Source organism: Dendropsophus ebraccatus, chromosome 5 (genome assembly GCF_027789765.1).
Source record: "Dendropsophus ebraccatus isolate aDenEbr1 chromosome 5, aDenEbr1.pat, whole genome shotgun sequence".
Lineage (NCBI taxonomy): Eukaryota > Metazoa > Chordata > Amphibia > Anura > Hylidae > Dendropsophus > Dendropsophus ebraccatus.
This window is the reverse complement of record NC_091458.1, coordinates 99,667,842-99,695,639: the sequence shown is the minus strand read 5'-3', so window position 1 is coordinate 99,695,639 and position 27,798 is coordinate 99,667,842. Positions and strand designations below refer to the sequence as shown.

The window sequence follows — 27,798 nt, the reverse complement described above, 5'->3', positions numbered from 1 at the left end:
TTTACACCATGTTTGATAAATCTCTCCCATAGTGTACATTAAAGGGCTATTTCCATCAAAGCTAATATAAATAAGCTTGTAGGAATTATCAAGCTAAACATTTTTACAAATACAGTGGTACATTGGTTTAAGAGTAGCTTGGATTAGGAGCGTCTTGCAAGAAAAGCTCACAGTTTTTTAAAATTGTAACTTGATTTAAGAGCATTGCTTTGGTTTAAGAGCTCCCTGTACTGGGTGGGAGCGCGAGTGGGGAAGGGGCATGGTCTGCATATCCGTGTCTACAGAGCTGTACTCCGACCCAGGAAGTCTCCTTCACCTTCCAAATCATGGCAGATCCAGACTGGGGCTTGTTTTAGAGGACAGGACTGTGGAGGTAATCTCTCCATAGCTGTAACCTCTCTCTCCCCGGACAGAGAGCGCTGCATGTATGTGCCCACATCTGTCCTGCTCATTCCTTCATGCTCCCTGCAGTCTCTGTCAGCCTTCGTTTTTCCCATCCTCTCCATTCCTGCTATAATGTGCCGGCACTCACACTCAGCTATACACACTACTGCTGTAATGCACCTGCACTCACAATCAGCTATACACACTGCTGCTATAATGTGCCTTCATTTATTCACTCACACTGAGCCATTCACACTGCTGTATAGAAAAGTTTCTGTCACTGTCCTCCTGCACAGCTCTGTGATTATCCCTTCCTAATTGGTCCATGTTGAACGCACCCCTTCCCCATTGCCGTCATGTGACCACACAGACCTCTGACAGCAGCCCTGCTTTTCTATTCTAGCCTGTTGTACTACACTACTGCACTATGGGGATCTGCAGTTCCATTCTGTATCTCCAAACTGCGGCTGTTTTTCAGGGTTATGCAGTTACTATACATTATACTCCACATGCTGATGGCTATACTGTACAGTAATTTATAATATCACATATTCTGCTGTTTCTGAATGTTTGTTTCACCTGCTCTACATGTTATTCAGAATAAAAAATCATTATTTTTGGGGTGGGGAACCAGTTGTATGCATATCAGTGATTCCTTATGGGAACATTTGCTTTGGTTTAAGAGTGGATTTGGATCACAAGCACGGTCCCGGAATGAATTATGCTGATAATCCAAGGCACCACTGTACACTGATTTAGCAAATGTGCCTCCTTCTCCTAATATGCTGCTCTTTCTCTCTTATTGTTGACAGCTATTTGTCTAGGTTACAGACCACCACTCTGCTCTAAAAGCAGTGGTTGGACTGAAAGAGTGTGTGAGAGAGAGAGAGAGAGAGAGAGTGAGAGAGAGAGAGAGAGAGAGAGAGAGAGAGAGAGAGTGTGTGTGTGTCTCAGATCACTGCTTTTAGAGCAGAGTGGTGGTCTGTAACCTAGACAATGAACTGTCAACAATTAAAGGGAACATGCGGCATATCAGGAGGAGGCACATTTGCTAAATCACTCTACAAGTATAGCTCTTATCTGAGATGGTTTCAAGGTTCCAGGTGTGAACAAGCCCTTAGCTATGCACCATTACCAGGTCACATGAACACATATTGCTGTAAGATGATGCACAGGGAAATGGCTGCGAGTTGTATCATTATTTATTAGTAGTGACAGAAGAACCAGTAATAGCCACATTATATATAACAACCTGAAAACCATTTGCACTGGGACAGAGAACAATGGGTGTCACTAATAGACCCCATACTGTCCACTGACTATACAAAGTTCCCATTATGATATCTGCTCAGCTATTCACGCGGTTTTCCCTTAGAGCTATGCAAATAAAAGCCGCTGCCCTCCAGATCACGTCACTGGCGTCTTCTCTCTCCCGAGCTCAGGTTGCTTATTATAACCGGCCCCGCCCCCCCTCCCCGAGCCGCAGTAATTAGAGGCCCCGCCTTCTTTCTGGACTAGGCCCCGCCTATGGTCGGATGATTGACACTTGGCGCTGTGGCGAGGACAGTCCAGTAGCCGGGATAGATAGAAGCGTGAGGTGCCGGCAGGTTATGGACTGGCGGGTGATCTCCGCACACTGGCAGCGGTAACGCCGCGTTTCTCCGCAGGTAAAAGTTATTATTTGATCGATGTGAGCGGGTAGAAAGTTGTGTGAGCGGCCGCGCTGCTGTCAGTGTGTGAGGACAGGTGCAGACTGGAGAAGCCGCAGCTAATCCCGGCCAGAGCCGCCGCCTCCCCTCTGCTGCTAGGGTTACTTACTAGGGTTTCACCCCTTGGCTGCACTTTAACCCCATGTGGACTGTAGCTGCTAGGTGAAGCTGGAGTCTATGGAGAGTGGCTGAGAAGCCTGGCACAGCTGTATACAGCTGATGGCTCCGGGGTGTATACATAGTGTTACATAGACAGGTGGATACACACGCTTCTCTCTGCCCTCCTCCCTGCTATGTACACCTGACTAGTCACCTGACTAGTCACAGTTTCCTGCACTTCATGGATCCAGCCTGACCCCATGTTACCTGTTCCTTACCTGAGAAGAGAAGTCTGGAGCTGCTCAGGTTGCTGCATTGTTTCCATTGTGTATTATCACATACTATAGACAATAGCTATCACAGAGATCTTATAGGAATCCATCAAAAAAACCTCTGGTTATAGGTGGGCAGTGCAAGAAGTGTATGTATTACATGTGCATGAGCTGTAATGGCCGCACTCTGCCCAGCCAAGTATCACTGAGCGTGGTACATACTATGACCCCCTAGCAATATATGATACGACTAGCCCCACTAACTATCTGGACCCGCAGAACTATATATATATATATATATATATATATATATATATATATATATATATATATATAATTTCCCCAAAGTCTTACCTGGCTTACATAGTGCCCGCCTTTCCCTCTTCTGTGTTATCCTATTGTGTACATAGTAACATTGATACAGATGCCCCACTGTGTGCTATAAAGAGGTACTAAGATACTCTTTATTTTTAATTTTATTTAGTAATCTGGACCTATTGCTTGAATACATTTCCCAATGGACATGAATAGTGCACCTGCGAAAGACCGAATACCCAGGTAATTCCATTACTTTCCTATAGTCCTATCCAGCCATCTAGTACTGGTAGATGTGTGAGATAGGAGGGCTGGGCAGCTGTACAGCAGCAGTGGTTCCTGGTACATAGGTGTGTATGAGAAGTCTCGTTCCACCCATTTATGACTGCAGGAGCTGCTGTTGTGTAGTCAGATGGTATTCATTGCCATTATGACTATGTACATTGCTGTAAATGTCAGGACGTGTATACAGAGCTGACGTATCTTACCACGTCAGAGGAGTTGGTCATTGTGTCTGGCTGTTGGGAAGGTGAATTGTACCTACAGGGTGTGACACTGTACAAGGGTAGAATGTTACTCTTTTGTGTCAGATCTCAGCCCAGTTAGATACAAGAATTGTATGTCTATTGCTGTTGCACTATACAAGAGGCAGGCTCACTCTACTATTAGTGCACATTGTGCCACTTGGCTGGCAGAGCATAGCGACAAGCACAGCCGAGTCAGCTTTTTATACTGTACTTTAGACTTTTGGTGTAACATCTCCCCAGTGTTTTTCTGCAACATGCTGTTTTTCAGAGAAGCCTTTATTCTGCTGCTTCCCCCACCCATCACGGACATTTACATGTAGAGATGTGGGCAGTGGTCACAGGGATGCCTCTCTAGATGGGTTTGTATAAGACTGATATTTCTTTGGGCTTTCAATGCTGGCTCTTACTGCTAAAGTAATACAAAAAAACCAGTACACTAAGAAGTACAAACTTAGTAGAACTCTATATACATAAGGTATATATAATGTTAACAATTTAGGTTACACTTTACTGGGGTGCTCCAGAGGAAAAAAAAAGGTTTTTAAATAAACTGGATTTGGAACATTTATACAGATTTGTAAATGATTTCTACGTAAAAAAATTAAATCTTCACATACGTATCAGCTTCTGTATGCCCTGCAGGAAGTGGTATATTCTTTCCAGTCTCTGCTCAAAGAATGAACTTGTTTGTTCTTTGAGCGGAGCGCAGACGCTCAAGAGAAATTCCATTGAAGTTATGGGGCAGGCAGAATGACAAGCGGAATCCGCTGACTGCAACAATGCAGTGTGAACCCAGCCTAACTGTTTCTGGACCAGCTCAGCGGGCAATCAATCAACAGGGTCGCAACGTTGCAGCTGGAGGAGCATGACATACCCAGATGACAGCTGGTGGCTGTCAGTAAAACGGGGGCACAGGGACAGGTAAGTATACTTTGTTTATTATGTTCCTACACACCCCTGCCCTGCCCTTTTTTTTTTTTTAAGTTTCACAGGACTCCTATTTTAATGCTGCCAATATCTTGGAACCCAGGGCTCACTATACAAATGTGCCCCTTATTTATCCCCTCTGTACCCTCTTACATCCCCATCCTTTGTTTGACAGCCACTAGATAAAGATTACATAGGCTGGATATGCACCTGGGCTCTTGCCACTACAGGGAACACCTGGGCTTTTGAGCCTCATTAACATATGAATAAAAAGGCTTATACCTCGGCTTTTCAGGACTTAAGAAGATAAGAAATAACTGTATTCCCACTATCGGGTCTATCTTTCTTATTTACTCCCCTGTTTTCGCAAAAGTATTTATACACACAGTATATAGTATGTATACACATACAAGTATCTTACAGTCTTTATTGCACTGGTTTGTCCCCTATACCCCAGGGACTAAAATGTCTGTAATATGGCCACATTTAACATCCACATTATGACAACAAATTCTGGCCCTAGTGTGCCTCTTATGACCTAAATTAACAACATCATTGGGGCCCATGGTGCTGTTAGTTCAGGTCCTTATACTTGCACTGTAGCTAGGACATAAGGTGCCTGTACACCTTCAATAACTGTGGGCCAAATAATCACGATCTCTCCTGTCGTGCCTATACATATGAATGGTCTGCATGGTCAAATATTAATGCGCTAAGGTAAGAGGTAAGCCATCTGGTCTGGCACAGGCCTTTACATTTGTCAAACAACAGTTGTCGCCCTAGGTCTTCATGACTGGTGCTACTTCAAAAACAATGAGATTCCAATAGTCTATGAAGACTAAGCAATACAGTGATTACAAAAATTGATTAAAACTAGGCACCTTCAGTCATTTAGTAGACATACCTTACACACTCAACCAAAGTCAGGTCCTATGTAGAGCGCTGCGGGTGCTGGCTATACCCAGAGGGCTGTTACCAGTACTTAGCTGACTATTGACCCGTTCCTCTTTCAACTTGTAGTAAATCTTATTATATTGTAATTGTACACAATCACGTATGGTCCCTGCCCTAAAACTGACCACCACTATATTGTGGTTTTATCAAGGGGAAACAGCAAAGAGTGAGCATGCATGCTGTATCTTTATACACTTTGTTGATGACGTTTTGTAAAGACATCTCCGGCAGTGAACTGGGTTTCCAATCAGAATAGACTTATAAAATAAAGTTTATTGACATATTGAGTACCCTGTCAGGGTATGAGAGGGAGAGGGGACATTTATGGTCCAATCATGTGTGCTGATTCATGTGTTACATCACAATATATAGCACATGTTTCAGTGATCCCGCGCAGATGCATTAACTGTATGGGTGGAGAAACCTGACGTGTGCATGATCCGGGGTGGACTTAGTTCTAGGATCTTTATGATCACATGCTTAGTCTCATATTAGGATACAACAGTGGCTACAATACGCATGTCTGTGGACTTAGTCTCTAGAGCATTTTCTCAAACTTTTTGGCCTTAACAACCCTCAAAACAGCCTTAATATGTCCTGTGCATACTACTGCTATTTAATCTTTATTATTTTTTAAGAATTACATATATTATAATAATTTTTTTATTATTTTAATTACTCTTCTTGAAATTTTCTTCTATCTATTAATGGTTTTTTGTTTGAAAACCAGGGTTGATGCCTATGGATTTGAAAGACCAGAGGGATTTGATTATGTTTTTTATGAGGACTTTTATTCCCGCTACTTGACAATTCTTACAAGGAGAGCTATGAAATGGTCTAAAATGATGCAAAAGTCCACAGCAGTAGAGAAGAACATGAAAGGTAAAGATGTAAATTGCTGAGCACACCAAATAATGGATAACTTGTTTGTATGGAATAGTTACAATTAAAACCTATACAGTACTGAGGGAGCAGCTTTGCTGTAATAGTAAACTGTACTGTAACAATTCACTAGAGTACTGTTATTAAAAACACAGTGGTGGGTGATCAATTTCTCCAAAGCCTGTCTGCAGGTCGCACCATCAGAATCCAAGCAGTTTTCAGCATGTATTTAATATTCTTGTAAGAATGCAAAATTCAGAATACAGGCTTTGATAAATAGTACCTAAACTGTGCTGACTATGCCTGCAATCTAATTTTAGAACTACTGTTATACACTTGTGCCCAGATTTATCAAATGGTGTTAAATAGACTGGCGTTAACTGCCCACAGCAACCAATCACAGCAACCAATCACAGCTCCGCTTTCAACTCTGGTAAAATGAAAGCTGAGCTGTGATTGGTTGTTGTGGGCAGTTTGAACCGGTCTAAATTTTACACCCTTTGATAAAGTCCCCCCCCCCCCCCTGGTGTTATGTTTACCATAGAGGATATTTTTGTTAAATTGGTTATTGTGCAAATGTTTATGTCGAAGGGATAAGAAAGTACACATGGAGGTATAAGAAGGAACTTTTTTTGCAATCAGGCTTTACAGCAAAAACATTTTTCCTGGTCAATTTATCGCCTTCTATACTGCAAACGTTTCAGTGGTCATACACTTTTATTAAAGGGAAAAAGTCAGCACGATTCTGCTGATATGGTTCCCAGCTGCACAGTATAGGTTTTTTTATTTATTTATTTAGTGGACAGATGGAGGTGACACAGCAACATGCCTACCAGTCCTCCTAATTTAAACAGTAGCAAAATGTATTCAAATGAAAAGGCAAAAAAAGACGCGGCAACGTCAGCAAATCGAATCTCCTAGTACAAAACATGGGCGAATCAGGGGTTATGCCAAGCCCTCCCCCGCCATCCAGCAAGATTTTTTTTTTTTTTTAAGAATAAGAGCACCCATAACAAAAGATGGAGGAGAGAAAAAAAAAACACCCACACACGTATGAAGTGTGCACAGTATAGATCTACTGTGCAGCTCCCTGAGGCTACCAGCCGTGTCTAAAGCAGTAGCTTCACATCAGTGGGGGAAGGGAGTATTTTTCTAGCGTGTGAGGCCGGGAAAGGGTGGCAACTAGTCATCTGGGTGGGGAGCTGCCCGTGACTAGTCACGCAGTGCAGGGATGATTGACAGGCAGAGGCGCCACTAATGGGTCTTACTGCCTGTCAATCATCCTTACATCTTCATTACTGTGCAGCTGGGATCTGTATCAGCTCAATTGTGCTGACTGGTTACCTTTAAAGTGACACTGTCACCCCCTATTTGCATTTTGACTGCTCTCCACAGGTGTAAAGGGTAAATGTTACAGCTTTCATTACTTATTTTATATCATACCTCATGGTGCTTGTTCTGGTAAAAAGTCGTTTTTAATCACCTGTGGATCGGTATATGTGGGCGGGGCCTCACAGCCTTTGTGCCACATCGCTCCGCCCCTATATGTGACGTCATTGCTGTATATGCCCCGCCTCCTCGGCGCCCATTGGTGTGGGACAATCTAGGGGGTGGGGCCTAGAGCTTTAGACTGGCCCTTCCAATGGCTGTTGAGGGGCGGGGCCTATACAGTGATGTCGTCGTGGATGGGGGCAGGGCTAAGTGGTGCTAGGGGCGGAGCAAAGTGGCACAAAGGCCGCAAGGCCCCGTCTACATATACCAATCCACAGGTGATAAAAACAACTTTTTACCAGAACAAGCACCATGAGGTGTGATATAAAATAAGTAATGAAAGCTGTAACATTTACCTTTTTTACACCTGTGAAGAGCAGTCAAAATGCAAAAAGGGGGTGACACTGAGCTTCTCACAGGATTGAATTGAGAAACTGGCTTCCTATGCTGTAAAATTCAGTTAGATGATCACATGGTAATGCCAGGGACCTGAACAGAGTTCGTAGCTCGGCCATAAAGGCCCCAGTAAACTTTTTTTTTTTTTTTTTTTTAAACAGCACTTGTATTTATTAATGTTAATAATTGGCAAGAGAATTTAACTTTGGGAGTGCATTTTTAAAGTTTTTAACATTACCTGTCAGTAGTTTAAAGGAATGATAAAAAGTTGTGTTACTTATATATTTGATACATATGGAGAAGTCCCTTATTGCTCTGTTATTGTTTTAGTGAAGAGATATATTAGGAAGGGCATTCCTAATGAACATCGCTCAACAGTGTGGATGATAGTGAGTGGAGCACAGGGCCAGATGGAGTTGAATCCTGGATATTATCACAGTGTATTATTGGAAGGAAAGAAAAATGCAAAGCTTGTGGATGCGGTTGTCACAGGTAATTCTCTGATATGCTATCAAAGGGAACCAATCAGCACGATTGCGCTGATATGCTTCCCAGCAGCAAAGTATAGCTCTACTGTGCAGCTCGCAGAGCATACCAGCCATGGCTTTACAAAGGGTATAAAGATGTTTTGTTATGTTGTGCAAGGCTGGGAGAGGGGAGGCAACTAGTCATCTGGGCAGGGAGCCGTCTCGCTAATGGTTCTCTTTGCCTGTCAATCAGCCCTGTGCTGACAGACAGAGAAATGTGACTAGTCATGGGCGGCTCCCCTTGTGTGGCATAATAAACTTCTTCTTTTTTACCTTTATAAAGCTACTGCTGCAGCTCCGCAAGCTGCTCATTAGAGCTATACTCTGCTGCTGGGAGCAATATCCACTCAGTCGCGCTGACTGGTTTCCTTTAAAACAACATGTAAATGTCATTGCAAAACTATTTTTTAAAAAGGGGGGGGCTAACTGGAGGACTTTTCACCTAAACCTGGTATCAATACATAGCCAGGTTCAAAGCCATTTGGCTGCTGATGCCTTTGTTTTTGTAAGAAAAAAAAAAAAAAAAAAAAAATATATATAATATATATTCCAAAGGATCGCCCACAGCACTTCAGTTTGTGTATCAAATAACGTGGTTTATTGTAACATAATTGTGCAGCACTGCATAACAAGTCAAGTGCGCACTTGTCACTTGACTTGTTATGCTGTGCTGCACAATTGTTACAATAAACTACATGGAGTGCTGTGGGCGATCTTTAGAATATTGTGAGAGTCCTGGTCAAGACTACCTGTGGGCACCCTGTATTTCATTATTAACGGTAGTGCTGCTCAGAGATTATATATTATAATGTAATATATAATTATAATCTTCCTGTCTATCTCAATCACAATCATGCCCCCCTCTTGTCACTTCTTCCCCGTATACAGAAATCTGCTTGGTATCAATATTCATCAACTCAGACTCCCTTCAATCCTCACTATCCCCTATCTCATCCCTCACCTGCCCACAACACTCCCACAACACCCTGAAAATGACCCTAGACTCTGTAGCTCTCCCTTCTATCTGCACACCCAGCCACAGATGCCAGCAGTCGTGGCATATGCCGAGAACTAACTTTCTTCAGCGATGCTCTAGGACTGCTGAATGTCTGTGGAGGAAATCTAGAACCTTAGCAGCAGCCAGACTCGTCTTCCTCTCCAGCCAATACACTAACACCACCCATGGATGCTTTTCTTTTTTTTTACAAAAACAAAGACATTGCCAGCCAAACCTAGCAATGGGGCTTGCATTGAGCCTGGCTATGTAATGGTACCAGCGGTTTGGGGCGGGATAGGGTGGGGGGTGTTATGGAAGGATACAGATTTGCTTTAACCATTTTCACATGCTGGGCGCACAGTATTTTAGACCTTATTTTGGTCCGGATTTTTCTTTTTTACTAGAAGTAAGTCTAAACCACAGGGAAAGGTTCAAATCCTCCCAGTTTTTCATTTGTGTCATGGTTTTGGCTAAAAAGAGTGAACCGAAAAGCCTTAGTGAATTTAGTGGTGTTTTTTAATATAGAGACCCCTCAGTATGTAAAACAATTCTGAACTACAACTGTTTGGTTGTTTTTCAGATCTGAACAGAACCTTTCCAGATAATGTGAAGTTCCGTAAAAGTGCAAGTCCGTGTTTACAGCAGACTTTACACAATGTTTTAGTGGCGTATGGTCAACATAATAAAACTGTGGGCTATTGCCAGGTAGGTTCTGCCAGGTTTGATATCTTTTTGTTCCTGGGGTTCTTTTGCATGAAGTTTTATGGTCACTGCCCTTTTGAACAACTCTCCTCTATTTTAGAGCCTGTAGGATTCTTAACATTTTTGTAAATTTGTTAATTTCACAAAAATTATTCATTGCCCCAAAAAAAACACCTCTGAAGCCTCAGCTACTAAGTTTCTTCTGCCACTGCCATATACTTTCCACTGTCTGTTAGGGCTGATCCATCTCTTAGTAACAGCCTCTGCAAGATGGCTTATGGGAGGTAAGGATGACGCATACAATGTAGTCTGTGCAGGGGGTGGGAATTGGGGGCTGAGGAACACTTGGCTGTGCACCATAGAGGGGACTCTCAGGGGCTCAGTAACAGCAGACAAAGCCCTAAAATCACATTGTGACCACTCAGAAGACTTAATCTGATAAATTCATGCAGCTTCAAAAAAAAAATTATTTTTTTTTGAAAATATGTATGTTTAAATTAAATAGCAGGAATATATGTAAATTATTGCTGTATAAACTCCCTCTGCATCTGTTGTCACAAAACCTGATGTGACTACTATTAATAGACGAGAAAAGATTGGGCAGCTCTGTGGTTACTATTGTGGTCCGTTGTTTTAAAATCCTCTTCCTCATCCTGCCCAACTAAAAGTTATATAAATGTAATATACACCCTTCAGATGTATGCATTGCTGACACCCGTTTTTAGCAGCTGTACTCGCTACCAGAAGTAGTTAATTTGCCTCATTGTAAAATGTGCCACTCCTCCATTTTCTGACAGTGTCATCACAGTGGGGTGTGCTGTGTGTTCCGACTGCTCTGGATGCTGTCACGTCTGGCGTCAGGAAATTAGTGTTACATGCCTCCGTTCTGTGTACAGGGGCGTATCACAGTGATGCTAATTATATGGGGGGTATAAGGTAAAAACTGGACTGGCAAGGTGGGACGTCTTTTCTAGTACAGGGCGCCACTACTCACACATCTGGCGTGTAAAGAATGATGGGTAATGACGTTGGCATAAGCGGAAAAAGACCGTTTTTGAGCAAGGAATGAAAGCAGTAACATAGGGAGAAAACAGGGTACAGGTGGCCAGAAAAAAATAAGCTGCAATGGTATGTGACCATACAAACACGCATTTATTTATTGGTTTGAATTCAGGAATGCCGGATAACATCTTTAAATTTGATGAAGGGCAACATCTACATGGAGTTTTGATTTTCTCCCTTTCCTTAGATGGGTATCCTTCCAAACTACACAAACATACTGGTAGGATAATTTGTTTGTAAGGATCGACATGTAGAACATGTTGGTGCTTTAGAAATAATGTATGGTAGTTGGAAAAAGGTTAACTGTGTTACAAATGGAGTCGTCTCAGCATAACTTGCCTGTTCAGCCAATCACTGGCCGCAGCCACGATTGGCTGAGTGGTCAGGTTCTGCTAACACGCTGTCATTGACCAGTGGGGTACTGGAAGATGCTGGAATGGGGGCTGTGGGGCACTGGGGTAGGTAAATCTTTCTTTTATTTATTTTTATACCAACCCCATCATAATCTAAAAATTATGAAATTATAAATACAGTAGTTTCTACAACCTTTTTGCTATCTGTTAAATAGTGTTTTTACTATGACTGTCCTTGAAACACTAATCATAAACTGAGAATTGGGGGTGAACGACATTGAGGGGTTGAAAGGGGCCACAAGTTTTCTGTCTGGACCCCAAAACCACTCACTAATTTTACTTTTTGAACCTGCCAAGTAGGAAAAGCCTATTAAACTTCTTCCTTCTCATGTGGTGCCACCTTGTGCTCTCCCCTGGACTCAGGACTCTTTTCCACTTATCTTGAATCCTGAAGTAACACTACAGTGGTGAGCCATTTCTGGACCTCACCCAAACCCCTCCGTCAAAAGAACACCTGCCTGGATGCTTCCCCTTGGCGCTCTCTGTGCCATTCTGTTGTGGTCACCAATCAAGTGATTGACACCATCTTCAGTAACAACCATAACTACCAACATTGACAAGAGGTTTTGGCTCCCTTGTGTTGCATCTGTTCTCAGTCAATTCATCAACACTGATTAAAGGGAACCAGCTCATTTGTGCTGCTTGGGCTTCCAGAAAGGCTTCACAGACATTGCAGCCTAGGATCCTATGGTGGTGTGAGCCCACTAGGGGGCTCTGGGCCTTCTTGCCTGTCAGTTACCCCACAAAGCGTGCTGACAGGACAGAGCCGTGACTAATCTCAGCTCAGATGACTAGTTCACAGCTGTCCCCCTGTGCGTGGGATTAAAAAGCATTTTACATGAAGCCTACATATCCCAGAACCCCTGACGCCATAGGACACCCAGCTGCAAGGTCTTTGCAGCTGTTCTGAGAGCCCAGTCAGCACAAATGTGCTGATTGGTCCCCCTTAAAGTGTAGCTGTTGCTTCAAACAACTTTACAAAAATCAATGGTACACGTGTATAAGAAACCCTGCAATAGGTTTTATTAAGCAAAAAAGCACCCTTCTATACTCACAAGCATGTTTTCCCTCCTCCTCCTCCTCACCACTTACCTGTCTGTTATCATGGGAGAGCATTCTATAGCATAGGGAAGACAGGTTTGTACTGCCCATTATAGCCTATGGAGTCGGGAGGGCAAAGAGGGATGAGTCAGCAGGAAGAAGAAAGAAGCAGATTTTGTGGACACAGAAAGCGCTGGATTCACATGTTGGACTGCTCAGTTCTGGTCTGTGAACTTTTGAAGGTTTGCTACAGTGAGGTAGGATTGCTGGATGTTTTGTGTGTATAGGAGCCAGCACAAAGGCTAGTCTGGATAAAGTTTGCCGGGAGGTAATAGGGGAAAATTCCATATATTTGTGATAATATTGGCAGATATAGTCCTGATCATCATATACATTCACAGGACAGCTTATCCTAAAAAGTCACCAGAAATAACAGTTACACTTAAAACTTACGAGAACTGAGGGGAGTATTGGAATCTTTTTGGGAGCAGAACATCTTAGGGAACATGCACATCGGAGTTTACTTTGACAACTTAATCTTTGCCATTAAGTACTAAACCGAACAATCTTCACATCTGCTGAAATATTCTCCTTGGAACAGACCCTTGTACTATTTCATCAGCAATTTATCTGTTGCCCCCCTTCTTTGAGCAGACTGTGGAGACAGAAGGACCTACAGCAAATCCAAGGAAGTGGCGGTTGAGCAACAAGATGTTTAAAAAAAATTATAGAGAATTTGCACTATCCAGAAGTGGACCTGTTTGTAGCTCAAAACCATTCTAAAGTACCTCTGAATCCAAAGAACTCTTGCATAAGGCTAGATGTTGTAGTCCATAGTTGTCAGTTTAAAGTTGCCTATGTGTTTCTTCTGGGAACTCTTGAAAAGTAAGAGTCAAGGACACCAAAGTAATTTGAGTGGCCCCTCTGGCCAAAAAAGTGGTTCAAGCTACTGAAGAATTCAAAGCTGAGAGAACAGCACCTCCTGATTGTTTCAGTGACTCAGGACTTGCTGCATCATTGTCTCCTTGGTAACCTGGATCCCCCAAAACTGCATCTTGCAGCCTGAATTTGGCATAGTCTTATAAACAGGAGAGACATGGTAACCAACTATTTCACTATTTAAATCAGGAATCAATATCATTTTTTTTAGAAAACATATGACATCACACCTATTCCCTCTCTATCTAGAAATGGAAATAGCCGATATGTGCTCCCCATCATAGGTTACACAGTCTTGGGTGACAAACTGAAGCACCAATGTGGTGTTTTTTATAACTTTTATTTGTGTACCAGTGATGGGCAACGACCGCATTAGGGGCCTTTATGGAATCCAGGAGATGAATTGTGGTATAGACAAAAGGGAATAAACTTTCTCTAGGTGACTCATAAATATAAATGTTATTACTTCTGATTTTATGATATCGCTCCATGGGGACTGTAGTTTGATGTAGCATTCCAGGAAGGGAAAAAATCTCTTGCCCAACTAGTTAAAACAGTCTGTAAGAACCCATTGCCAAGAAAAATGCCTGGCCAGACTAACAAACACTATTTGCTCTTACCACCCCAGCAGAAACATTATAGTATACTGGCAGGATGGGCGGTGAAAGTATCTCTTGATGAATATTCTGTTCTTTCTGTCTCCTGTTCAGCGGCATTCTGTTACTATGGATGCAGTTGCAAAGTTGGCAGGCATTACTTGCTTGAATTCTTCCATGCTTTGGGAAGCAGACCGTGCAAAGTATCTCAATGAAGTCTTTTGGAAAACTACATGAGCCACTGAAAAAGTAAAACTTATTACTAAATGTAATTGTATTTCCATCCATTGTGAGCCCACACTGCAATTAATCAAGACTTGTTTGATAGGGGACAACATAGTAGGAGTTCTTTATATTATTCATAAATAATATACAACCCTACTTCCAAAAAAGTTGGGAGACTGTAAAATGTTCATAAATGTAAATGAAAAAACAGAATTTATTGATTGTAATGATCAACATATTATTCACAATGGATCATAAAACACATCAGAAAGTGAGACATTTACCATATATGAAGAACTTTATCGCTATTTTATAACTTGATGGCAGCAAAGCATCGCTAAAATGTTGGGGTGAGGTGTCCTCCTAAGGCTGAAAAGTAAGGGGCACTACAAAAAAACTGGAGGGGCACTTTGCAAGTAAGTTACAAGACTGGATATAAAAAGCAAATGTTAGAAAGGCAAAGAGGCAGAAAAATATTCCTCACATTCCTTCATGTTTTCCAGGCAGTCCTCGGGCTGTATCCACCCTCTTCACGGAGCCACCAGCCTGCGGGATTTGAATGCTGATCAGTTTTGCTTCATACAAAGCTGCTTTACTCATCTCTATAAGTGACACATGCAGGCAATTGCAAACACTATACATTGTACTGTCTTTGGACCGGAATAAGTCTGTCAGTTTTTTTTTTTGTTTGTTTCTTTTCCCCTCCTTTCCTGAGACTAAAATCTTTGGAATCTCCCAGGAAGGTGGATGTGCCTTTCCAGTATAGCCTTGTCTGTCCTTGGCACAAGATAGGAATGCAGAGAGAGTGCTTGTCGGCCAGTTAGCTGCCAGGCATCCTGAGTGATTGTTAACATTTTCACTGCTGATGACTCTACCTTTCATTTCTTTTATTTTAAATATTTTGCTGTACCTTTTTATAGAAAAACTAAAACTCCAAACAGAACTATATATAATTATGTTTTCACGGTGTAAATCTCCCAAAAGTTTGTTTTTAAAGAAACAATTTGTGTTTTTATTTTTACAAAGGCTGGATTCACATTAAGATTTATTCCATGTGCATATTGGCAACCAATAAAAATAGGATGGCGGCATACAAGTGCACATATTGGAGTGGGCATAATTGACTTCAATGGTTTGAATGTAGTTAGCTAATAACTGAGTGAGCATACTCGGTCGACCATAGTGTTCTATTGAGCATTGGGATGCTTGACAAAGAACCTTATGATGCTTGGATAAAGGGGGCCTTCACTAAGTGACATCCAAATGATAGTTCTGTCAGTTATGTTTGGCCTGCCATCTGGTTAAATGCTTGAGTCTTTCATTGGTTTTAATAAGGTTATTTCCTTAAATCAAGCATTGATAAATGTTCAACTCGAGTAACAAGCACTCATGCATTTAAGTGCTTGCTCAACACTACAAATAATGTGTACATGGAACATTGCAGAATTATAATATGAAGCCAACCTTATATAGTGCAGCAAGCTCTAGAGCATTCCTTGTGTATATGTATTTTAGAAGTTGTGGCATTTGTAGGTTTCTTGTAATCCTGATTCCTCTTTCCTCTATGATATGGCCTTCCCAAAGCAGCCTACTTTTCCCATGATGCCACTGGCTTTGCTAAGGTAGAGTGGAGTCTCATCACTGAATTTGAAGTTTTACATTAGTGCAACAAGTCATTTGAATAACAGTGGCTGAAGAAGTTGGGTGCAGGCCTATGGAGTCTGGGAAAACATGGATACAGCCATAGGCTATGGCTACACTCCCTAGGACTGCATCCAACTTCTTTAGCCACCAGTATCCAAATGCCAAACGATCGGATTTAAGCATGCTTGAGTTGCGCCGATCTCTACAAGTGATCAGATATTATGTTCCTAAGCTTATGCTATAGAGTATCATATGAGATGCAGTTTTAGTCTGAGTCATTGTGAGGAGCTTCTCCCAGTCAGATACTACAAGTAGGAAAGCAGTGTCAAGTTCTATCTCTTATGATAAACTACAGCGTCTGCATACAAAAAAGACAAACATTATGGAAAGTGGATAAGTTTACAGGAAGTCGTCTACACATGGCAGGCTGCCTACACAGTGTAAATTATCAGTTACCATAGAGAATTACAGGGGTGAACTTAGCTGGGGTGAAACAGATGCAGGTATACTGGGAACAAGTTAGCATTATATGGACAAAAAGGGGAAAAAACACTGCTGTTAACTACTAATTGAAAACATGGCACAGTGTTAATTGGTGTTCTTTATAAATTTTCAATTTATTTGTTTCATAGTGTTCATTTGTTTCATAGTAATAGTACTGGATAAATGTATTCTCCAGTTTGCTGGTTTTATTTTTGTGTATAATAAATTAGTATTCCAGTACTAACTCTGTAATGTGATATTTTCCAATGCAGAAGGAATTTGAATTTGCTTTGGCTACCTTGCTTATAAATGTGTGTTTTTTGTATTTTTTTTTTTTTCCCCATTGTATAGTCTTTTAAGGATTTTGCCATATTAAACGTTTGCACACAGTGTAGTGTTGGTCTACTTGTACCCTAAATAGGGGAGAGGTGTACATGCCCTTATTTTCTTCCTCTTTTAGCACCTGCTCTTTGTCAAATTTTTTTTTATTTTTTTAAGAAACTTTGTAATTGGGTTTATTAGGCAAATATGCCATTATCGGGCCCTGCCTGTTCTGGGGAGGGGGAAGGCGGGAGATAAGTCACCAGCAGAGAACACTCCAATTAGCCATAGCACGCAATGTAAAGAATGGCCGAGGGCAGCACTTTACATTGTCTGCACAGTCTATTTTAAGCGGCCGCTGTTCACTGAATAGTAGCCGCACAAAATTGACATGTCAGTTTTCTGTGCGGACGCATTGGAACTCTGGCTGTAGTCTATACTGTGTGTATACGCTACAGCTGTGGTTCTATAGGCTGTTATGTATCGGCTGCTGTAATAAAACAGGTATATTGAAAACCTGCAACAATGGCCATTGTTTAACGCTATAAAAACAGAGCCAATTTCCATTTTTGCTCTTATGTTTTTTTCCTCCTTGTCCTTTTAAAAGGCCACAGCACTTGCATTTTTTTTTACCTAGAGACCCACATGAGGCCTTACTTTTTGCATCACTAATTGTACTTTGCAATGACAGTCTTAATTTTTGCATAAAGTATTCAGTAAAACCAGAAATTTTTTTAGAAATGTGTGTTGAAATTGGAAAAAAAAAAAGCATTTTTTTTAATCTGGGGAGGAGGGGGGGGGGGGGTTGTGTTTACGCTGTTTGCCCTAGGGTAAAACTGTCTTGTTATGCATGTGCATGTTCCTCAAGTCAGTATGATTACAACGATATGTAACTTGTGTAACCTTTTTATTTTATTTGATGGCTTTTAAAAAATTTAAAACCTTTTAAAAAAAAAAAAAATGTTCCTTAAAACCGCTCTATTACCATTCTTATAGTGCTTTTCTTCCTTGGTCTATGGGTCTGTGTAAGGTGTAATTTGCGCCATGATGCGTACTTTCTATCGGTACCTTGATTGTGCATATGCGACTTTTTGATCACTTTTTGTTAAAATTTTTCGGGATTTGGATTTTTTTTTCCGCTTACACGATTTTTTTTTTAATAAAGCCTTTTTTTTATACACATACTAGAAGTCCCCCTGGGGGATTTCTAGTATCACTACACTGATCTCTCATAGATTGATGAGATCAGTGTTCTATTGCTTTGGGCTGCTGCAGCCCACTAGACCACCGGGGACCGGAAAAAGAGCTTTTTAAATGCAGCTGTCAACTTTGATAGCTGCATTTAAAAAGCTAATTAACGTGCGTGGCGATCGGACCATGCCCACTAACAGCCGCGGTCCCGGGCTGCAGATAGCACCCAGGATCGTGGCGACTCAGAGCGGGGATGCTGTGCAGCCCTTAACGACGCCAGGGCGTACATTTATGCCCTGTGTCCTTAAGGGGTTATTGATTACAAACAGTGTGTGAATATGGCCTGAAGCTGCGAAAATCCTTACTTTCTGGTCCAGATGCTTAGAACAAACTTCCAGCAGATGTGGTTGGTAAATCTACAATAAGAATCTGAACCTGCCTCGAAAAAAAAAGTATCTATCCTAAGATAATAAGAAGGGAAATACTAAAAGGGCAGACTAGATGCACCCTGTGGTCTTTTACTGGCTGGCGTCTTCCTTAATATAGATCAGTTTTTAGAAAAACTTGTAACTCAGGAACCGCAACTTGGGGAGGAGTAAAGTGTGGGGCATTTTCATTTTTTAGCTCTTGTGGAAAATTAGAACAAAGTCGCCAAGACTTATTGTTTAAATGTTTTTATGTTTAACATATTTTTAAAGAAGTCACACAATCTAACAACATATACTATGTACAGGTCACTTTAGTTTTCAATAACCTGTATCTTTGCAGCTGTTGAGAAACTAAAAGTCCCAGTATGCCATGCCGGTCCCACAGGCTGCAAGAGCGTGCTGAGAAGTGTGAGCCCTCACCAGCTGGGGAGTTACAGGTTACACTGTTAATATGATTTACAGGGATTGTACAGTTAACTACATTGTATTCTTAACCCAAGCTCCACCAAGAATCTTCCAGACATTCTTACTCATCTACCTCATACACAGACTCTGAGGACACCATATTACAACAGATATGCATAATCTTTAGTCGTGAATTATGATACCAGTAGTGTTAGTTTTGTATGTACCTTATAAGTCACAGTACAAGGTATGAGAACTGTATATGAATTGTGTCTATACTATATACACTCACCGGCCACTTTATTAGGTACACCATGCTAGTAACTGGTTGGACCCCCTTTTGCCTTCAGAACTGCCTCAATTCTTCGTGGCATAGATTCAACAAGGTGCTGGAAGCATTCCTCAGAGATTTTGGTCCATATTGACATGATGGCATCACACAGTTGCCGCAGATTTGTCGGCTGCACATCCATGATGCGAATCTCCCGTTCCACCACATCCCAAAGATGCTCTATTTGATTGAAATCTGGTGACTGTGGAGTCCATTTGAGTACAGTGAACTCATTGTCATGTTCAAGAAACCAGTCTGAGATGATTCTAGCTTTATGACATGGTGCATTATCCTGATGAAAGTAGCCATCAGATGTTGGGTACATTGTGGTCATAAAGGGATGGACATGGTCAGCAACAATACTCAGGTAGGCTGTGGCGTTGCAACGATGCTCTATTGGTACCAAGGGGCCCAAAGAGTGCCAAGAAAATATTCCCCACACCATGACACCACCACCACCAGCCTGAACCGTTGATACAAGGCAGGATGGATCCATGCTTTCATGTTGTTGACGCCAAATTCTGACCCTACCATCCGAATGTTGCAGCAGAAATCGAGACTCATCAGACCAGGCAACGTTTTTCCAATCTTCTGCTGTCCAATTTCGATGAGCTTGTGCAAATTGTAGCCTCAGTTTCCTGTTCTTAGCTGAAAGGAGTGGCACCCGGTGTGGTCTTCTGCTGCTGTAGCCCATCTGCCTCAAAGTTGGACGTACTGTGCGTTCAGAGATGCTCTTCTGCCTACCTTGGTTGTAACGGTTGGCTATTTGAGTCACTGTTGCCTTTCTATCAGCTTGAACCAGTCTGCCCATTCTCCTCTGACCTCTGGCATCAACAAGGCATTTCCGCCCACAGAACTGCCGCTCACTGGATGTTTTTTCTTTTTCGGACCATTCTCTGTAAACCCTAGAGATGGTGGTGCGTGAAAATTCCAGTAGATCAGCAGTTTCTGAAATACTCAGACCAGCCCTTCTGGCACCAACAACCATGCCGCGTTCAAAGGCACTCAAATCACCTTTCTTCCCCATACTGATGCTCTGTTTGAACTGCAGGAGATTGTCTTGACCATGTCTACATGCCTAAATGCATTGAGTTGCCGCCATGTGATTGGCTGATTAGAAATTAAGTGGTAACGTGCAGTTGGACAGGTGTACCTAATAAAGTGGCCGGCGAGTATATATATATATATATACATATATATTTATTTTTTTATATAATTTAATATGGAAATACTTATACTTTGAGATATTTATGCAGTGCATTCTGTCACCTTACCTGTGATACAAATATACATGTCTACAGGATATGGCTTTAGTAAGGCTATTTTAGTAAATTGCTTGTGCCTGCCTCTTCACTTCACTGGTTTTTAACATTACAGTGGTACAGTACCTTGGTTCAAGAGTAACTTGGATTAAGAGCGTTTTGCAAGAAGAGCTCACAGTTTTCCAGAATTGTGACTTTAAGAGCATTGCTTTGGTTTAAGAGCTCCCTGTACCAGGTGGGAGGGTGAGCAGGGGGGCAGCATGGCCTGCACTGTACTCCCTTACCCAGAAAGTCTCCCTCACATTCCAAATCATAGCGAATCCACAGGGGCTTGTATCATGGGACAGAACTGTGGAGGTAATCTTATAGCTTTAACCCCTCTCTCCCCGGACAGAGTGTTGCATTTATGTGCCCAAATCTGTCCTGCTCATTCCTTCACACTCAGCCATTTACACTGCTGTATAGAGAAGTTTCTGTCACTGTCCTCCTGCACAGCTCTGTGATTCTCACTTCCTGATTGGTCCATGCTGAACACACACCCCTTCCCCGTTGCTGTCATGTGACCAGACAGCTCTGACTGCAGCCCTGCTTCTCTATTCTAGCCTGTTGTACTACACTACTGCATTATGGGGATCTGCATCTCCATTCTGTATCTATACATTATTCTCCATATGACAATTGTTAATCTGTACAGTAACTTATGACATATTCAGCTTTTCTAAATGTTTGTTTCATTTGTTCTACATGTTGTTCAGAATTTTTAAAAAAATCATTATTTTGGGGACATGGAACCAATTCTCTGCATTTTAATAATTTCTTATGTGAAATTTTGCTTTGGCTAAGAGTGGGTTTGGATTACAAGCACGGCCCCAGAACTAATTATGCTCGTAATCCAAGGCACCACTGTATTTTAATCCCTGGGTTGATTCATGCCATCCGACCTATCACTGTTATTGGAAACTCATTTTTTCTGAATATGGCCAATTTAACCCATAAACAGACCCTGTACTTGGAACATTAACAGATACAGTATCGGATACAGAGCACTGTGTGCAGGATATGTAAATGTTTTCTCACTGGTAAAGCCACGTGTAAACGTAATCTACTTCTTGCTGTTTGTGTTTGAAAGAAGTTGGGTTGTCTGGCCCTTACAAGCTCTTGTCTCATTGCAGGGTATGAATTTTATCACCGGAATACTCATTCTTGTTACTAAAGATGAGGAGAAGGCCTTCTGGCTACTAGATGCTCTTATTGGACGCATTTTACCTGGTATGTGGTTATCTTTATCTGGTTAAATCTGCAGCAAAGCTTTAGTAACTTTATAAATGGTTTTCTAAAAATAAAAAATAGAAGCTGTACTGGTTCAGTATATGGTATACATGTACTCCACAGATATATCAGGCTTCCCAGTAGAAGCCATCATTTTTCTTTTATGGTCCTCCACTCTGCCCTGTTGCAGCCAGTTCGTGTAATTCTTATTTCCGTGCATCAGCCCTCCACCTAGGGTTGCCCCTGATATCTATTGAGGTGTTACTATCATATTTTTCCTTTCTCTTGTTAGTTATGTGGACCCAGTCAATGTATACTGGCACACATTCTATAACACTGGGATATTTATTTCCTTGTCTAGAAAGTTTACATTTGGGCCAATACACTGATTTTTGCATGTACAGCATGTGTGTGTAACTAACAGTTTTTATATTGATATTAAATGTGTGTCAGCAGAATGATACTTTATTATTCCCAATGGGGGAGATTTATCAAACATGGTGTAAAGTAAAACTGGCTCAGTTGCCCCTAGCAACCAATCAGATTCCACCTTTCATTCCTCAGAGACTCTTTAAAAAATGAAATGTGGAATCTGGTTGCTAGAGGCAACTAAGACAATTTTACAAACTTTACACCAGTTTGATAAATCTCCCCCTATATGTTTAGTTGTTTTTTTGGCCCAATGTATTTGTAACATGAGGCTTTATTGAATAAGGGCTTGGTAAGTTTTATTACAAGCTGCAATTTTTCCAATTTCATTCAGGCGCATACATCATATTTTTTTGTCCTGTCATGTTCCATATGAAAAACCTCTAAACTATTTTATACTATGAAGACACTCATTCATACAAAAGATTTTTACACAGAACTGTTGTTAAATTTACTCTGAAAACCATGTGAACGCTAGGGAGGGCAGAATACAAGATTGTAACAGCGGCAGGGGACATCAAGAGACTGCAGAGCTAGGGGACATCAGCTTATGGGATCTTTATGTAAGACTGAAAATAACACTATTTTCTGCCAGACATAAAGCAGCTGATAAGTATGGGAAGACTTGAGATTTTTAAATTAGAATAAATTACAAATCTATACAATTTTATGAAACCAGTTGATTTGGAAAAAAAAAAAAAAAGGTTTTTGCTGGACAACCCCTTTTTAATGCTTAAAGGGGTTGGCCACTTTTTAGTAAAATAGGTCAGTACAAAGTATTAGTAAGTGTAATCAATGTATATACTGACAGCAGCTGCCTGTGTACCTCATAGAGCGAAAATCAGACTCCCCTTCACCAGGCTGTACTGCCCTGCTCTGTTTTGTTTCAGTCCATAAAATGGCCGACATGGAGGAGCATGTGACCAGGCCCTGTGTCCTCCATAGACATAGACATACACAGGCTCAGTGGTGGACACTGGGAAGCGGGGCCTGGTCACATGCTCCTCCATGTAAGCAATCTTATGGACCAAAACACCACAGATCAGGGCACAGCAGGGGGCTCTGATTTTAGCTCTATGAGGTACACAGGAAGCTGCTGTCAGTATATACAGTGAGTACACTTACTAATACTGTACACTGAGCAATTTTACTATAAAGTGGCCAACCCCTTTAATGCTTGTTGTCAATAGTCTATAAACATCTGTAAAAATGGGACATTTGTCAATGATAATAAACTACTGATGGTTGTAGAGGCGATTGTGAACATCATAATTTTACAACATTACACAATAACACAGTGGAAGCTGCTGCTGCTGGTCTCCATTCTTTTGGTTCAATTGTGTACATTAGTCAGCACTGTAAAAGCCATCCATTGTCATGATCATCTCACACAAGCTCATGTTTCACTGACTAAGGCATGGGAAGAAAAAGGTGTAATGGCAATAATGCCGTAATGTTATATAGGCAATGGGGTTAAGTATCAGGTTCTGCATTCTGTACAGTGCTGTACAGGTTTTTTTGTGTTTTTGTTTTTTTTTGGTGATGTTAGGAGATCCTATTGATCCTATAGTATTTCAAAGCTGCATTTCCTTTGAGATGATATAGATATATATAGAAAATGTTTTAATGGTGCAGAATAATAAAAAAAATGACACAACAAATCCATCTGCTCATCTCCTCTGACCTGGCACTTTACAGGAAAATTATGTTCTACATCCTATTCACATCACGTTTTGAGTGCTTCATCACCAGAATATGTCTGTATACCTTCAAAAAAGTCATATCACATATACCGCAGTGCAGTCATAGACCTCTAAGTTAGACCAATCACACTCCATGATCTATCACCCCCCCCCACACACACACACACACACCCTAAAGGGCTTTTTAGAAGGGCTGATTATAGGCCAGGAGCGTTGCTAGAAAAGCTTCTTCAGATGATAATTGGTCCACGCAAAAGTGACAGTGGTCAGCTGAGGAGTGTAGAAAGACCTGATCCTCGGCTGATCATATATTTTGTGCAGGCTTTAAAATCTTTTACTGTCGCGGCCCTGTGTAAACAGGGGTTGTGCAGTTGAAAGCAATAAATTGAAATGGTTGCACGGACAGTACAGTGATTGTTTGTGTGGCACGGCTGCATCATTCATCGTGCCTTCTAAAGGCATTGTGATTGTCTTCTGATGCGGACACCAGAAGATAATCTTCTAATGTAAAAGAACCCAGAGTTATCACATGAGCATCAGAGCTTTGTTTGCTGATTCAGCGGGGGCTGTCCCTTGATACTCTGTACGACATGCAGGTTTGACTATTCAAAGTCTGCAGAACTACTAAGTGACTACAGAGCCGTTACATCCAGTGATTCTTAGGGGGCATTAATTAATTTTTTTTTAAAATAAAATTAACTAATGAATTAAATTATAAATAAATTAACTATTGCAGACACTTCTCCAGTATTATGAATCTCCAGTCCCTGTTGTGTGGCGTTAGAGCGTTCAGGGATGTGACATCACATGCCCAGTCAGTGGTTGTGGCAGGACACTGCTGCATCTGCTGAATGGCTGAGTGGGCCTGGACACAATATTTCTGGACAGCGGGGACAGAAGCTGCATAATACTGTAGTTGATGTGGGAGACAGGAAGTCCTTTATTTATTTATTTACACCCTGTCCAGGTATATATCTAAAAAGTATCATGCTCGATACTAGAGCATAAGGATCTGACCAGATTCATATACAGTTTTTGTTTATAGAGATCCTGTATAATTTGTAACATATTGATTAAGGGTGCCTTCACACCGGTTCCGCAGCAGATCTGCAGCAGATTTGATGGTGCAGATTTGATGCTGTGTTCAGCTATTTAAATCTAATCTGCTGCAATACGGTGTGTGTGAAGCTACCCTAAAACTTCTGTTAATTGTGGGTTTTGGAGTCCAATAAGAAGTTCTACACATAAGCATGCTTCAGTGAGTGGTATTACTCACTCATTACTACAGTCACTAAGTAGAACCGGCCCCTGGACTCCTAAAGCCGCAATAAGCAGAGACAGATATGAATAAAGTGGTAAAACCCTTTTTCTACAACGCTATATATCTGTATGTTAAGCTACTTCTGCTTTACAGCATCTTGCTGTTAGATCGCACTGTTCAATGTTCCCTGTAATGTTTTGTTCATTCAAATTGCATACAATCAAGTAAAAAATTCATAATTAGAGATAAGCGAACCGGGTTCGGGTTTGAGTCCACCCGAACGTTCGGTATTTGATTAGCTGGGGCTGCTGAACTTGGATAAAGCTCTAAAGTTGTCTGGAAAACATTGATACAGCCAATGACTATATCCATGATTTCCACATAGCCTTAGGGCTTTATCACACTTCAGCAGCCACCGCTAATCAAATGCCGAAAGTTCGGGTTCGGATCGACTCGAGCATGCTCGAGGTTCGCTCATCTCTATTCATAATATATAAGATGGTAAAATATAGTAAACGCTAGATTTTATACTAGATGGCTGTAATAAAAAAATTTAAAAAAAACCCCACTAACCCTCAATTCTGTCCTTATTCATGCGGGTGACAGATAGGGTTGAATGCATAGTGCAGTATAATGTGTGATGCTGCAGCATCACACATCTCCTTGGCTTTGGCAGGTCTGTAGTGCCAGTGAGGAGAAGTCTGTTTTCTCTCATTGTCTGTGGGGGAAGAGAGGTGACAAGTGGTTGATGTCTCTTCCCATCTAATGCCGCAGTGTATATCCAGAAACAGGACAGGACAGAACTCATTAAACAGTTCAGGCTGTGGGACATGAAATCAATTCATCATGAGGAGGATCTTGTTATCTTGTGCTGGGATTTGTTTTGTAGAGCCTTCTAGTAAATGGTCGGCTTATCAATGTCTTCTGTGCAGGATATGGTACTTATCATATCCTGTCCTTCAAGTTTCTTTTATAAGCCTTTTAGAACAATATTCAGGGGAAAAAAAAATGTTCCCACAGTTTATCTGGAAAAGGTTGTAGATATCTCAATAAATAGATTTCTGTTTAGCTTGTAATGACGTACTTTAGTTTTTGAGACCTTGAAAGAGTCAACCTCTCTTACTGCTTTACTTTTTATGGTAATGGTTTGTTTTGTGCTCAACTAAGCCCTGTTAACACTGCATTTCTGTCACGTGTTTTATAAAACCTATAGACCTGTATCCTATTATTTTTACCAGTAACATATACATTACAGTTTATTTTTGTTTTTTTTTCATGGGGGCAACACAGTGTGGATTAAAATAAATTACTTTATTTGTAACTCTGGTTCATTTGACTCAATTTGTGAGATCAGGTACTGAAGCCAGATGAGAGGCTAAATCTGAATCCGTGTTCCAGTCCTCTCCCAGCTGTGCCTTTATGGACCTTTCTTTATGCACATTATTATGAGGCATGTGCATATCAGTGGCTGCTTCTGCATCTAACTGAAATCTATGTTCGCTGGGAGCTAGCTGCTGAATTCCCCCTATGTGCTTTTACCCAAGGATGCTGGTCAGACTAAACTATACCCTTTCCCAAACTGTTATGGCAAAGCTGAAAATGGCCTTTATGTCTGAGAAACCGCATAACACCCTTATCCCTTCTCTTCTAAATTTGATGGCCGTCATGTGCCAAACCTAGATTGGCCTATTATATTGGTAATAGTAACATATGTTTTAGCCTCTTTATTTATTTTATATTTGGCTGGTGTAAAACAGCACAAAGTGGAGTTAAAGTGAATGTACCAGCATTACATTCGCTTCAAAAATTTTACATGGATAGAACTGCGCAGGTGCCGCGGTTCTTTTTATTGAACCGCAACCCAGTTCCCGCATACGTTGCTGTTCTATTCTCTGGGACCAGCCGGGGATGAAGCACTGGAGTAGGGCCGGCCCGCACCTAGTTGGAGGCAACCCCTACCCCTCTGACGTTGCTTTATTAGAATCAACGGTGCTGCGTCATGAAGGAGTGGGGGTTTCCTCTCACTGGCTGCAGGCCAGCCCTCCTCCAGTGCTTCATTCCCGTCCGGTGCCCGGGAATAGAAGCTCACCGTACGCTGGAATTAAGCCGTGGTTCATAAAAAGGATCACAGCACTGGCTTCCCCGTGCCTGCACAGTTCTACCCGTGTGAAAATCTTGGTGCTGCTTTAATGCAAAACTGCAGGCGTAGGGGTTAATAAACTTCCCGCACAGTTCCTATGCTGGTGTCACTGACCACTCATATGCAAAACAACCTCTAAAGGGCCAAAAGCCCAAATCACATCCAGCAGTACCTTCCACTAGAGTAAAACATAACTTTTATTGGCTCTTAAATAACATATAACAAAAGTAAATGTTGTGAACTTAAAAACACACTGCTCCTAGTAGTCATCATATTATCACGTTATCCATCCCTATAGTGATAGTAGCTGCAGTCTACTCACTACCTCAAATGTATTACTGTCTAACTAAACTAATAGCGCAGTGAAGTTAAAATCTAGCCACAAGCCCCTCAACTAGTTTCACCCACACTTGGGCTTCATCAGGAGGAGGGCTTATATGGAGGCGGCGCCCATCTAGGGTCTTATTTATAGT

General features: G+C 41.4%; 1 protein-coding gene across 2 annotated transcripts in view; it reads left to right on the top strand.

Annotated features, from left to right (window-relative positions):
• The first annotated feature begins 1,912 nt into the window (after positions 1-1,912).
• GRTP1 (growth hormone regulated TBC protein 1) overlaps positions 1,913-27,798 on the top strand; it is a 49,339-nt gene continuing 23,453 nt past the window's right edge. The window contains exons 1-6 of one of the 2 annotated variants that reach the window (XM_069972372.1): positions 1,913-2,051; positions 2,949-3,022; positions 5,918-6,069; positions 8,287-8,448; positions 10,061-10,185; positions 21,696-21,792. In XM_069972372.1, coding sequence (XP_069828473.1) covers positions 2,982-3,022; positions 5,918-6,069; positions 8,287-8,448; positions 10,061-10,185; positions 21,696-21,792 — 577 coding nt within the window. In that variant the 5' untranslated portion in view covers positions 1,913-2,051; positions 2,949-2,981. Of the gene's footprint in view, positions 2,052-2,309; positions 2,499-2,948; positions 3,023-5,917; positions 6,070-8,286; positions 8,449-10,060; positions 10,186-21,695; positions 21,793-27,798 lie in introns of those variants that run through there. The other variant, XM_069972373.1, reaches the window with a different exon arrangement.